At 32.1% G+C, this 15,472-nt stretch overlaps 1 protein-coding gene across 2 annotated transcripts; it reads right to left on the bottom strand.

Annotated features, from left to right (window-relative positions):
* Nucleotides 1-1,043: 1,043 nt before the first annotated feature.
* Nucleotides 1,044-8,716, bottom strand: LOC7462994 (polyadenylate-binding protein-interacting protein 9). Of its 2 annotated transcripts, XM_002316754.4 has the most exons (10): nucleotides 7,890-8,712; nucleotides 6,714-6,824; nucleotides 6,557-6,601; nucleotides 3,843-3,915; nucleotides 3,623-3,735; nucleotides 3,431-3,490; nucleotides 3,223-3,270; nucleotides 3,050-3,118; nucleotides 1,560-1,621; nucleotides 1,044-1,469 (listed from the first exon to the last, which is right to left on the bottom strand). In XM_002316754.4, exons 1-10 carry the CDS (start codon nucleotides 8,175-8,177, stop codon nucleotides 1,412-1,414), a joined length of 927 nt encoding a protein of 308 aa, XP_002316790.2. In that variant the 5' UTR covers nucleotides 8,178-8,712; the 3' UTR covers nucleotides 1,044-1,411. The 2 variants fall into 2 exon arrangements, with proteins under 2 accessions (XP_002316790.2, XP_024467281.2); XM_024611513.2 differs by lacking the exon at nucleotides 6,557-6,601 and having other exon boundaries at nucleotides 7,890-8,716.
* Between the last annotated feature and the right edge of the window lie 6,756 nt (nucleotides 8,717-15,472).

Genomic DNA, 15,472 nt, shown 5'->3' with positions numbered 1-15,472 from the left:
ATAAACTCCTTCCCTCCCTCACCAAAACACAGTAACTGAAACAAAAAAAAAAAACAAGAAGATTACTATTAATCAAACATCAAATCAATTACACAATCCAAAAAACACCCAATCTTCCATTGAAACAAATTAACATAATAAAAAAAATCCAAACTCAAACAAAGCAAAACTTGCCAATCATCATAGGACTAAAATTATGTTAACTTAAATGTAAACTCAAGCAAACCAAAACCAGCTCTAATGACCAGAAGGAAGAACAACACAAGAGTGTTGAAAAATTATTTAGGAGCAAATAAGCAAAATCTAAAAAGCAGAATTAAAATTAGCATGATATTTGATGAATGAGACATAGGGATAAAATTTACCTTGTTGTCTTTTCTCTAATGAAGGAGCCCTCTTCTTCTGTTGCAACTTGCAAGAATAGAAGAGGATCGCGACGGCTTACGCAAAAGGCAAGAAGCCAGGGAGATGGAGAGGTGAATTTGTGTTCAGTTAGAATCTATATAATATAAGACTTTTAAGATAAAGACAGATATAGAGCAGCTGAAACTTGAAACGAAAAGAAAGATTGAGAATTAATTAAGATAAATATTCTTAATTTCTCAAAGGTCAGGGCGGTAGCTTTTTGTAAGGGCAGAGAAGGTTATGTTAGGGTTAGGTTAACTTTAAAATTTTTCTATTTATACCCCCTCAAGTTCAATTTATCAGTTTAAGTTTTGATTTATGGTTTTAAAAATCAATTTAATCAGTTTTTCATCTTGGTTTAGCTTTTTTTGGTTAATTTTTCTTTGGTTTTTTTAGTTGATGAGTTTTTTTTTACACCGTTAAACATCTTATATTCGATCCTTGATTCTTTACTGCTTTACTTGTATAATGCGCAACCTTAGCTAAAGGCATCCCAGGCCTGGAGCCAATTCCACCATTCCCCAACCCATCAAATCTACTTTAATTTGCCAACCTTGATCAAAAACAGGTCCTGCGTCTTTCCTGGTAGCTTGCTTCATGAACTTTGTCTGAGTTAATGCCCTCCATAACTACAAGGATTGGGTACCAAATTACCACTGCAAATTATTTGCAGTAAATTGAATAAAAGAAATTACTTGCTCAAGTTATAGGCGTCTTTAACCGTGATCAGAACCACTACAATTACCAAAGTCAACTGATGAAATGGTTCGAACAGGGGGGGTGGAATTAAGGTAAAAAGTTCTCGGAGACTGAGACAGTCTTGTAAAAACTTCAATTTGAAGCAGGCAACAATATGTTTCAGTCACATTAAAATGTTTCAGTTGTTGCGATGGAAATGATGGAAGCACTGAGACAAGGGAAAGTTTCACCATCCCTTCGGCACAACGGAGTTCCCCTCAACCAGGAAATCACTGAATTCCATCCAAGGGTCTTTGACTCTGACTAGTTAATGCAATGCTAGGCGAGTAACTCGTGGCCTCACTGGTGTCTTTGAAGGACTTACCCTAAAAAATTTGAAACATTTAAGAGAGGTTGGCACTGGCTTAGCTCAAATCCTTTGAAAACAAAACTCACTTCAAGTACAATGATGATACCTGACAGGCTGGGATCCCAGGACCATCCCACTGCAATTCAGCGCAACTATGGCACTTTCTGCCTGTTTACAAAAACAAAAGGAATCAGAAAAGAGAGAATCCAATAGAAAAAGAATGGCAATTGTTTGCATGAATGAATGAGATCAATTGGGAGCATCACAGCTAAATGTTTCACAGCCCTTGCTAAATGAAAATTTAATGCAGACAATACCATCAATATCAGGAGAAAGAACTTTTTTTTTAAATGTAAGCACATAATTAATAGCTCTACTATAAATATTTTATCACCAACACATGGTATGATACGTACTAGTGCAGCTCTTATAGAGATTACTATTGCTATTTTATATCTTCTCCAGTCCTCTCATTTTTCCCTCAAACAACTATCAGATATTCAATCTAGTTCAACACCATACTTTTCGAGGTGAGCTAAATCTCACTCTCTTCATAATGAATCATTACTCTCCTTTGTCAAATTGAATAACTTTGGAATTAAATCCACACAAATTTAAACAGTGCTTTCATAGATAAAGAGCACGGTTGTAACTTGCAAAAATCAATTTGTATACCAGTGAATCCCACCAATCAATTTTCATTATTAGTTCACTTCTATCCATAGATTCTACTTAAATTGTTCACTATATGCTGAGCTCTATTCCTGATCTTTTCTTGTTTCTTTTTCTTTTTTTCATTTTCAAGAATTCCAGCCTGCTCAACCTTAGAACTGTCAAATTAGAACGCATCTCTCTTTCAATTGAGACCACAGACATGATATTTTTAGATGAGGAACAAACACAAATACCATAATAATATATAACTCATCCAATGAATGCAATTTCTATCAATTTAATTTCCTTCAATGCAAACAAATAAAAGTCTGAAAGAAAATGAACCTTGAGCACATGGACATGCATCACACAGTCATACCACACACACAGGCTGAACCTACAAGAATGAACATACAACAAGCAAAGAAAGGGCACGTAGCAATTCACAACAGAGAGGAAGGGTTGGTTAAGGTACTTTGTTCACAAGTAAATGAAGGAAGGAGGAGGAGGTGTTAGAAAAGTTTTATTCTCACTAATTCAAGTCTAACCATGAAACAGAAATGATGAATGACTGCTTACATCTCCAAATAAGCAAAACAAAAATTCACTGAGAAAATTTATATCAAAATAATCAAGACAGCTCCCAACCCCTCACCCCCCAAAACTCCATATGAAAAAAAAATGACAGCATTTCATTCAAACCAGCAACAACAAGAGGCAGACATATTTACACCATGGCAGCTATTGTTATGTGTGTGAACAACACATATGAAAGAATAAGTTCAGTTATTCATGCAAACCAGCATAAATAAAAGCCAGACATGTTATCAGTATGGCTCTGTATTTACATGAGTGTGAGTGTGTAAAACCACACTAGCCATCAATTTCATGAACATAATGCAATTTCAAGAATTTTCAATAACTTCAAACATTATAGCTTACCATAGCAAATTCAACAAAAGCTATACGAGTTGAATGCACATGATCCCCTAAAAGCCTCAAGCGAGTGACCTGTCAATAAAACAAGAAAAAAAAAGTGCGGTCACTCAATGAAGAGCTCTTGGCATCCACTTGTCTGAAGAGGGAGGATGGGGATACTTTGGTGCCATGCTCACCTCACCACATATTGATTCGAAAAAATTCTTGACCTCAGCTTGAGAAACCTGTATTTAAATTAACTTCATTAACTGGAAGAAATTACGTAGGAGTGAAGTTGTGAACTAAATCACCAAGCATAACAGTACAATGGAAAATATGCAGCAGACAGCCCTACATGGGACTCAAGAGTTCATTAATCTATTTAATGCAAGGAGGGGGTCCAACCTTTTTTTCGATATTTGTACAATAGACTGTCCTAGTGCACATCTCCCGTTCATCTTCAGACTGCATTTAGTTAAAATGTTGCTATCATCAAGAAAGCCACCTCTCAAGCATCAAAACTTAAGTTTTCGCTAAAATAGCAAAATCATACAGAATTACACAATTTTAAAAGGCCATAATAAAATTCATTCATACCTGAGGGAGAAATGTAGGATTCACTGGAAGGATAGCAGTTTTTGAAGGTAGCACTCTGACTGGATAGTATCCTAGCATGGTCCCGCCAAGGTTTAAAGCTGCTCTTGCCCCTTCTGTGGAAACAAATTCAACTTCATATGTAAAGAGCACTTATAATTACATATTAGATTGTGCAAAAAACAATAGATAAATAAAATATTGCTGGCAGCTGTTAACTCACGCTCAACAGCAAATTCCACAAAGGCAAAACGAAGAACTGAACGCGGATCACCACAAATCCGGCAATCAACAACCTTCAATCCAGAATGTAAATGATGATGAGATTGCAGAAATCATGTTCACAAAAAAGGTACAAGGTAATGCATTTCGTTTTGATATGACCATAAAGGCAAAGTCTCAAGCAAAAAGCACATGGGTCTAAAGTTGCATAAACCACAAAACACATCAGGGACCCGGAGGGGGGGCGCTTTAAATGTGGAATAGAAGTAGCACTGGTTGGTAATGAGTCCTAGGAATTGGAATTGTGAGCAGATTTTGAACCAATTTTTTTTTTCAGATTCAACCCCGTTTAAATGCAGACAACCAAATATCTCATGAACTCCGAGAACCAATAGACAGTATTAGGAAAGTAAGTAAACCTTCAATCACACAAAAACTGGATGGGTTCAGGGGTTACAAGAAATTTCAACCAGTTATTGTCTATTACATGATTGGTAAATGATCCTAGGCTACCTAGTTGTTTATAGCCCAGGTGCAGAATTTAAGTCACTTTTTCGTTCTTCAATCCAAATAAATGTGGAACCTGACTTTTAAACATCCTTCAAAAATACAATCTAAATTTGCTAAGATATAATTTACTCATGAACACTGCAACATATCATAAAAAATTAAAATAAAGACAATAAAAAAATGAGGCACAAATTGACAAATAAAGAAATACAAGACAGTACCAAAACACTCACCACAAGGTGATTATGTAGATATCTGTGTATGCAAACAATACACCCTATGACCTCTGGAAAGAAATAAGAATCCCTGCAATTATGTTTGTATGGAAACTATATTGTCTAATAGAAAATGATAGAAGAGATGTATTGACACTACAAATTTTTGAAAGTATGAAAAGACCGACTTCACAAGCTCTTATGCAACATAATGTCATTATAATATAATGAAACCAGCAATTTAGAACTGTTAATATAAATTGCAACTCTCTAGCAGAAGTTCATAAAGGTGAGAAGAAAAAAATTGTCACTAACAGGAGCAAATGAGCCCAGCTCTATAATTAGCATCCATTATGAAAACATCATACCAGATGAGATCAGGAAGTGAAACATAAATGTATCAGTCAATACATCTTCATACTACCGTAACTAGCTTTGATTTTATGAAGTCCATTAGATTCTCACCAATGTGTGAAACTATTATCAGTAATTCTAAAGAATATGGCATGACCAGTTAATATAACAAATAGATTGAATTGGTAAAGTAACAATGAAACAAATAACTTTTATTTAAAAGATACTCGCATGCAAACTCTAAAAACAATCATGAGTTATGTAACTAACAAGAAGCTGTGGGTGCCATCTAACTTACTTTCTTTTCTATATTTTATTTTCTTCTTCTTTTTTTTTCTTTTTTTTGTATCAGCTTATGCACCGACTAAGAGATCTCCTAAATATTAGTAGAAGGTATTAATAGAAGCACACTTAATAAAGTTAAAGCCCTTCCATGAACCTTGATAAAATAAAAGAAAAGTTATTCCCATAAATTGCACATATTCAAATTTATTTCAAAAAGAAAAAAGAAGCAAATCCAATATAAAAAGAAAAACTCATAAGTGATAATCTAGCATTGATGCTCATTTATCACGTACTATCATTATACTTCTGTAAATCGTCTGTTTCGGCAGTATTGTTGAATAGCATTAATAGATCATACAATTGCATTTAGAAAAAATGTATGGTTAGTTTTGTTCACACTATTCAAACCCTATCAGCTCCTTACAGTTGAGCCATGAGAAGGAAATTTCTCATGAATCTCCTAGTTTGGGTGTAGATAGCTTGCATTTGACTCGATTGTTGAGATAGACCTAAACTCGATGCATCAAGTATAAACAAACAACGTTACTAATATAGAATAATTTTAGCATGCCATCATCAGCATAATCAAGATGCAAAGCCAAGTTTTCTTTTGTCATGTTCTGTTGGCAAGGCCTCCCTTTTCATATAATGGTAAATCTGTTTCTCAGTTTGCACAGAAATTTTTGGGCAAGACCATCACTCGAAACCGAAAATTAAATTTAGAATTAAAACAACTCCACATTACCATATCTGGCTTGAATTCATATCAACACAACCATGGCTTTTTAGGATTTCAATTCACACAAATATCAGATTATAACCCATGGTTAAATCTCTAGAGACAAGATATTATCCCAACAAAAATAAAATTGACTAATAAAATTGACCAAGACTTCTATTAGCATCTTCTAACCAGAATGCTAAGCAATAAGTCAAAAAATCAGAGAGTTTGAAGAGCTTCACTGCCAAATGATGCTATGGTGGGATACATTGCTGGACACCAATTGATTTTGCAAATCTTAAAAGATCAATTCATTAAAGATACGTTGAACAAACAATATAAAATGTACAGATTGTTAACTCCAAAAACCCCAAAAATATAGGTGTGGTTCTAGATTTACAATAAGAGAGCTAAGTTTGTATTCTAAGTTCTCATTCTGTAGGATGAACCCAGTACAATAAGGAGATGAAATCCGCTTTGCTTTGGAAGAAAGAAAGATCATTTTGAAGTGAAACAGAGCCATCATAATATAAAATTCATGAGAACTAATATGGATCACCAAGACTTAATTAGCCTTATTGTAGAAACTGCAAAATAAACCAATTAATATTAACAAGAAATGTAACTTACTTGTCCACAACCACTAAATAAGCCAGCAAGCTGCTCTTCGGTTACCTAAATTGTGGACCAGTTTCTCTAAACTCAGAACAGGAGCAAAACCAATAGCTATAAAAATCAATGCATCGAAATAAACATAAAACTTCTGCTATAGGTATCAGAAACTTACATGTTGATCAATATCAGAAACATATACTGTTCGTCTAATACTGTCTTCTCGTTGGGCTCTATAAGCTCTCCCATTCAACCTTCTCCTCCCCTGGTTAAAGTCATTTCTTCGCTGTATAAAACACAAGTAAAATTTCAGCAAGCATAACCAAGAAAAAGAAAAGACAAAAAAGTGTGGCACATCACAGCAGCTTTTCTCATAGCTTTCAAGTGGCATTGCCATATTACTTTCAAAAAAGAAATTTTTGTAACATTGCCAAAATTTTAAAACTTTAATAGAATACATACTCAAGCGAAGAGGAAGACAAAAGAGGGAAAAGAACTATCCCCTGTCAGATGAAAGGGAAAGCAGCAATTGGTTAACAATCATAGTACAGAGGGATCTTAGCGATGGTCAAGGAAACAAATTCCCAATCAAGACCCAATAGATTTATTAATTTAAAGGCAATACCAGATCAGAAACCCACTTCATAACATATAAATTAATATTATAAAGAAGGAACAGTATAGAGGAAGAGCTAAAATATATAAATAAGAGAAAAAAAATAGAAACACCTATTTTCATTTTGGAATTACTTAAAACTGCCAGAAAATAGGAAAAATAAAACAAAAGGATAGATTGAAATTGAGAACTCATATTGGAGATGGAAATTCTTTTACCTTCAAACTCAACCAACCTACTTAATTTAGAATAGGATTACGATAACAAAGCCCTTGTGGCATACCCAGATAAATCATACTGATAATAATAATAATAATAATAAAACCCCAGTCATCAGTGAAATCATAATGAGAGTTATGATATTCAATTTACTACTAACATTACAACAAATTGGTAAATAATTTTAGAAAATCAACAACATAATTTTCATAGCTGAAAACAAATGTATCAGTCATCAAAATTCAAATTTTGATAGGCAGATATAGTCTAAAAAAAGCAATTCGGTAACTTTATCAGTGATATAAAAAAAAAACCAATATTTGAAACTGCAAAATCTGGCAGACCCCATTTGTGAATAACACAGATAAAACCCAAATAACACATTGATCAAAAAAATTTGATCAAAACCCACCAGTCAAAACTATATGGATTGCAGTAAGAACCTGTTAAAAAACACATAAAAAAACAGAAATTCAAGATCAAAATAGAAATGATCAAAGAGAAAAAAGGAATTACCCTTTTAGGGAAGTTGTCATTGGCTGATTGCTTGTTAGGCACTGGAAAATTGTTGATATGAAATTGTTTTGGATTGTTTTTATTGTAAGATGATGGGAAAAACTCCTTAGCCAAAGGATTCAACTTGGTGAACATATCCACAAGCTTTTGAACAGTGAATTCAGATTCTGATTTTGGGTTTCTTTCTGAATCCAAATTATTGTTGTTATCATTTTTGTTGGTTGTGGTGTTGCTGTTGCTTTTGGCAGCCACTGCAGCCTCACTGGCAATCTCAACAACCGCAGCCATGGATAGATACTCAAAAAACCCAGAAACCAGAAAGACCTTAACTTTATTTCTTTATTGGAAATCAGCAACAACCACTACTGAACAGAAAATCCCACAACAAGTTCTCTTCTTTTTTTCTTATTTCTATCAGTGAAAAGAACAAAAAAAGAAAGAGATAAAGAGATAGGGAATGTATAGAAATGTAATTAGCTTATAAATAGATAGGCGTTAAAGAGATGATGATGATGAATTCTGACATAAATAATAAATATTAAGCAGAAATGGAAAAAAAAAAAAAAGTAAGAGAAATGAGTGATCAAAGATTTTTTTTTACTATAAAGTGAGTAAAAAAAAAGAGAGTAAGTTAGGGTTTTTGGCAGTGGAGGTGAGAATGTGAGAAGAACACAACAGTTTTGGCTTTTTGTTTGTTTGGCTTCTTTCTTTCTTTCTTTCTTTTTTCTTTTTTCTTTTTTTGTGTGTTCTCTCTAACTCGAGAGGAGAGGCCAGAAGGAGAGGGAAGAGGGGAGAGAGGGGAGAGGGTTGGAAGTATATTTAACTATTATAGTGAGGTTAGGAAGGAAAGCTAACGTAAGGTGACTTAAGCAAAGGCCTAAAGCTTTTGGGTAGTGTTAGGTAATTGAAAACACTGACACGGCTTTTTTTTTTCTTTTTTCTTTTTTTTTTTTTTTTTTTTTGAGAAAATCTACAGTTGTTTTTTTTTAAATTGTCTTTGTCGTTTTTATTATTTTTAATATTGAGTTGGTTAAAAATTACAATTGTAGATTTTTTCATGAAACACTATAGATTGTTATAGTGTTTTCCTGCATGGTTTTTTTCCTTTCATTTTTTTTATATTTGTCAAAATTATCTTTGTTGATTTTTTTTAATATTGAGCAGGTTGAGAATTATAATTGTATATTTCCTCACAAAACACTATAGATTGCTACAGTGTTCTCTTAAATGATTTTAATATTAAGTTGGTTGAAAATTTAGCTTTAACTTTCCTCACATGTTTTTTTTTTCCATTTTATTATTATTTGTTTTTTGCTTTTTTTTTTCCAAAATTGTCATCTTCTTTTTTTCTTTTTTTTTGTGTTTTTTTTTCATAATTGTTTTTGTCAATTTTGTTTTTTTAATATTGAGCTGGTTGAGAATATAGCTTTGTAGTTTTTTCTTTTAAAATATTGTGGATGGTAACAGTTTTTTTTTTATATGATTTTTCTTTCAAATCCACGATAATGCACAAGCCCGCGGCATCGCACGAGCATGTCACGCTTTTACTAATATATTTACTTATTATATTATTATATTATTATAATTTATTATATAATAATAATAATAATAATAATAATAATAATTATTATTATATTGTTGTAACACCCTCAAATTACAATGTCATGAAATCTCAAACATTTCTTTACTAATGTCAAGTATTTAATAGTATGTCTAAGATTATGAGATTTATTTTTTTTGAAATTTCGGCAGAATTTCCTTTGTTTTCTGATGTTACCAAGTTATCGACTAGACTTCTTTCAATCACAATGCTCAAAACTTCCACTTTGATCCAACCATCATGGATCATATCCCATCTCATCAAATAATATTTCACATAACTATACTTCATTGTATTTTCTCAACCTTACATCATCAACAAATAACACATTAACTACAAACAATTATAAACTCAAAAGATTCATATTGAACTAATTATTACATTAACATGCATTCATCTTCTACACATACAAGATTATAATTACTAATTTTCTTTTTGAATAGTTTAATAATATTAGTTCCTTACTCATACATTTTAAAAGTATAAGTACCAAAAGCAAAACATATTCAGGATACATATATTACAACTACATAGAATACAAATTACATATTAAGCAAATATATTATATTCCACAAAATAAACAGATTAAATCACAAAGCCCATATTTAAAGCTCCGCATCACCTCGTGAAAAACCTGTATACATAACATTAATAAGAAATAAGGAAGATAACACATTAAAGATGATAAAGCTATTATGTTCACAAGTCTTCAAAATTATATCAAATTATCTTTCATCACCAACTTACTATATATCAACATTCATAACTCATTCATAATTTATTAATCCTATACTTATATAGGACCTCTGTGACCAACACTCATTGCTTAATTTTTAATTTGGTAATTCATAATTTTACCTCAAACCCGGCTAACCCTCTTAAATAGCCAACTATCAAACCGGTAATTCTATATGAATTACCCAACATCCGGCTATTCTCCATCAATAGCCAATATACCCGGTAATTCCATACAAATTACCCAACATCCGGCTATTCTCCATCAATAGCCAATACAACCGGTAATTCCATACGAATTACCCAACATCCGGCTATTCTCCATCAATAGCCAATACACCCGGTAATTCCATACGAATTACCCAACACCCGGCTATTCTCCATCAATAGCCAATACACCCGGTAATTCCATACGAATTACCCTACATCCGGCTATTCTCTATCAATAGCCTATACAACCGGTAATTCCATACCAACCGGTAATTTTATACTAACCAATCGGTACTTCTATACTAACCGGTAATTCATACCAACTAACCGGTAATTCAATTATAATACCAACAATTTCTTCATCTACTTCTTTCATATCAACATGTCATAAACAACTCATAACTAATAATGAAACTTTGAATTTTAAAAGAAAGTGATGAATCACTTACCGTCTGCTCGTGATAGCCCAGCTCCTCCTGCCTGATGCCCTGCTCCCGGTACAACTCCTGAATCAATCAGATTGCACTACATTATTAATCCATTATCATTTCTCATACGTGCCTAAATTTGAAGCACGTAATATCTTTTATTTAATTGGGGTTTACACCAAAATTTTCATTCATTTGTCGCCTCATTTTCAACATATAGTTTTAATCAATTTTCTTCTTTTAACTCACTTAAAGAATTCTCCCATGAACTTTTCCTACCATTTATTTATTCCTTCTTTTCATATTCTTATGATGTTTCTTCACTTATTTATATTTTGAATACTTCAAATAAGATAAAGAACATCAATTCTCAAACATAAAACAATCAAAACCTCATTCCTATATTTCCTCATCCTTAATTACAAGTTCTTTTCTTCAACATTATTCAATTTCTTTCTTAATTACTACTTACATTCACTATTTCTATACTATTCTACCTCAATTACATCATGCTTACTATTTTTCTCAAAATCCCCAAATTCTCATAAGAACCCTAATTTTAAAAAAATCAAGATTATGAGAAATTAAATCAAATTTAATTGTCATTGTTTGATAACTTACTCAAATACACCCAAAAACACTTCATTCAAGTAAGAATCTAAACTTTTCATGCTTACCAATCTAAGTTCTCCCAACTTTTCTTCTCCTCCTAGTGTGGCCAGCCCTCCTCACCTTTCTTATATCTTCCTTCACTTGATTCTTCCTTAATTTAATGTTCAAAGCATTTCAATCTTACAAGTTTCAAAGCTCTCTCTCACTTTTTCTTGTTTTTCTCTTAACTTCTCATGTTCTTCTCTTGTTTTCTTTCTTTTTTTTCTTTCCACATTTGCTACTGCCCAGTCAGCAGTTCATAACAGAAAAGGGGCTGCCTTGTTTTATTTTTAATGGCAAATTACAAATTTACCCTTAATGAGTCTTTTTGCTTCCATTTGACGGTTCTTATTCTTTGATAGCACTACCGAGCTCTGTTTATCCTAAAATTTTAACCAGATTTTATTCAATGTATTTTAAGGTTCCTCCTAAAATTTCAGCTCAATCTGATGGTCGGATTTAAAATTACGTCCAATAACGTAAAACTAGTCAAATTGTGATTTTTCGTCAAATTTTCGAATTTCTCTAAAAATTCTGAAATTTTAACCCAAGCTAAGGAATCATATTAGAAGGCTCCATGCAAATATTTAGAATTTTCTGATAACCCGATCAGGAGTTACAAATTGTTTTCCTTTTATTTTACATGAAACTAGTCAATTTATAATTTTTTCGCCCAGAGGTTTTACAATTGTATTGTATTATATTATATTATATTATATAATTGTTTTTTTCTTTTTTTTTTCTTTTTAATTTTTTTAATGAATTGTTTTTGTTTGATTTAGTTTGTTAATATTAAATTTTTTTTTATTTAGTTATCAGATTTTCATGATACTGATCTCGAGTTTGATGGGTTAACCTGATTTGACGAGTTATTTTTTTCATTTAGTTTAGTTTGTTAAAGTTAATTTTCTTTTTATTTAATTATCAGACTTTCATACTTTCATGACACGTATCCTGGGCTTGACGGGTTAACTTGGTTTGATGGGTAAACCCGTCATTTTTTTCAATTTAGTTATCAAACTTTCATGACACGAATCCCAGGTTTTACGGGATAACCTGGTTTAAAGGGTTAACCCAATTAATTCAATTTTTTTTCTTTTTCTTCATTAGTTTTTTCCTTCCTATTGATTTTTTTTCTTTGTTTTTTTCATTAATCTATTTAATTGTCACACTTTTATGACACGACGTTATAGCCAGACCCATATCCAATATTCTTGGGTCCGGTGTTGCAGTCAGGCTCATTTAAACTTGGGTCATGCAAATTTAATTTTATTATTAATATTATAAATATTATTCTTAAGTCAGGCGTTGCAACCAAACCTAAGATTCTTGAGTATAGCTTTGCAGAAAAACCCAAAATTTTTAAATTTTTGTTTTCTTTAATATTTTTTATGGAAAAAAATATATCGCAGTATCGCGTGGGTCATGTATCTAGTTTAACTATTACAGTGAGAAACGTTAAAAATGGTTAGGAAGGAAAGCTAACGTAAGGTGACTTAAGCAAAGGCCTAAAGCATTTGGGTAGTGTTAGGAAATTGAAAACACTGACACTACAAATAAGAATATAAGAAGGAAAAAGATAACGAGGAATTATGTATGATAATAATATATAACATAAAACCATTTTTTTTATTTTTTTATAGTTATAAATGGGAAGATATAATATGTATTGTTATTTAAATTATATATTTTAAAAACTAATTATATTTTATTTTTTTATTTTAATTTATATTGAGTATTGAAATTAATAATATTATAATAAATCTAGTTAAAAAACTATGATTGGCTTGACTTTTTGGTCCATAATGGAGACTTGAACTAGTTCAAGTTTAGAAAAATTAAAGAATGATTGACTTGTTCTTATCTCGTAAAAAACTTGGGTTCACTCAGGATAAAATTAAGGTCAAAATCTGTTGAATTGTTTTTTTAAAAATAGTCAAAATAAGGTTGTTTTAATTATTTTTAAATTGTTTTGGATCAATCGGGTTGTCACTCCCAACCTTTGACTTTAATGTTATCTCGGGTTGACTCCCGAGTCAAGTTTTAAAACTTTAATGACAAACACTTTTATCCATACATTGTCTCATATTAATCAGGATTGACCCTCATATCTCGTGGCCTAAACCCTACCCTGGTCGACCTCCAAGTCGGATTTTAAAATTATGATAATAACTACTTTTATTTTTATATTTGCACAAGTTAATACGGGCTGACCCTCCCGACACATGACTCAGACCTTGCCCCAGGTCGATCTAAAATTAGGTTTTAAAACTATAATAATAGCTATTTTTATTATTACATGTCTTAGTTAAACAATTTTGGAATTAAGAGTTTTTTACAATGATATTTCAGGAATAAAACATTTTAAAAAATATTATTTATGGAGACAAGTCATCTTTGTACCTTTTATTCTTAAAATACAAAAATTTACTTCAAAATTGTCCTAGAGATAAATTTATTTATATCTCTATTTTTTTCTTTGCCTTTTTAACCAAATATATTTTGTTTTTACTGTATCTATCCTTTCTATCTCATAACAGTAACCGAATGCTACTTTGTTGTTGTTGTTGGCACTGCTTTTCTTTGTTTGTGAAACTATGAATAATTGATATGTCACCTATAATGTGAGATTTTAAAAAATAACTTCATTAAAAGTTTTGTGTTAGTTTTAAAAAAAATGATGCATTACCATACATCCAAAACAAAAATATTTCTTAATTATATCCCTACTTACCTAAAGAAATATTTATGTAGAGGATGGAGTTTAGAAATACTTTGGTGAGTAAAGCTAATCTTATATACATAATTAATCTCACTAGAAATCAATTAGAAGACTCAATTTTGAAACTTTACCCAATGTCATTGGCTCAGCTTAGGGGAAAAGCTCAGCCCTCATAGGCTCAGCCTAGAAAAGAACCTAATGTCATGGGCTCCATCTAGGGGAAAAGCCCGGCTCTTATAGGCTCAACCTAAGAGAAGAGTTCATCCCTCATGAGATCTATCTTGGGGAAGAGCCTATTGCCATAAACTCGACCTAAGAGAAGAGCCCAACCCTTGTAGGCTTCGCCTAGGGGAAGAGCTCAGCCCAGGGGAAAGAACTTAACTCCCTTGAGCTCAACAACTTTTTGGATCCTACTCTCCTTACACTATTATATGTATAAGAAATATCCTAAAAGTCTATCATATTTTCATCAACATTATTGTTGTATAAGAGATGGTATATAAAGATTTTCTAAGAGCCCATCGTGTTTCCATCAACATTAATGTTGTGTGAGAGATATTTTTAATGTATATGTCAGGGATATTTCCCCTCATTAATGCTTCTATAAATTATATTTATCCTTCATTAATACTATCAAGACAAAATTACACTTCAAACCCTTATCTTTGTAAAAGAACAAGACTAATAGGCTATAAATATCTCATGAATCCTTCGAGCTTGTTCACAATTTTCATTCTCTACTGTATATATGTTTTCGAAGCATCTCTCTCTAAAATATCATTAGATTCTCTCTTTAAATAGATACTTCAGCATCCGAAAGTCTCTAAATCTACCAAAATTGACCATTTATAGGTACTAGACACCAGACTTTGACATACCAGGCACCAAGTACGGACTACCAGCCATCTTAGCAAGGGAGAATGGATTATATTGCTATAATCAAGAGATCAATTGATTATCCAATGCATAAGCCTTGATCCTAAAATACTTGGATTTTTTAGGACATCATTATTGGCGTTGTCAATGAAAATTAAACAAAAAGCCATAAGTTTCTTTCTAATGACATTTCCAAGTCATTTCATGGCATACAACCATAACATACCTGGGCTAGAACGATTGATGGATCTACCCATTAGCACCGGCTCAACTGCTTATTTTGGACTTCCAACAGCTCATCAACTAAGTGCAACCCCTCACCCAGGTTGTGTTGATCGTTCAAGTGTAAAATCAGGTTTTA

Source organism: Populus trichocarpa, chromosome 11 (genome assembly GCF_000002775.5).
Source record: "Populus trichocarpa isolate Nisqually-1 chromosome 11, P.trichocarpa_v4.1, whole genome shotgun sequence".
NCBI lineage: Eukaryota > Viridiplantae > Streptophyta > Magnoliopsida > Malpighiales > Salicaceae > Populus > Populus trichocarpa.
Note: the sequence above shows the minus strand (reverse complement) of the source record. Positions and strands in the feature narration are given on the sequence as shown.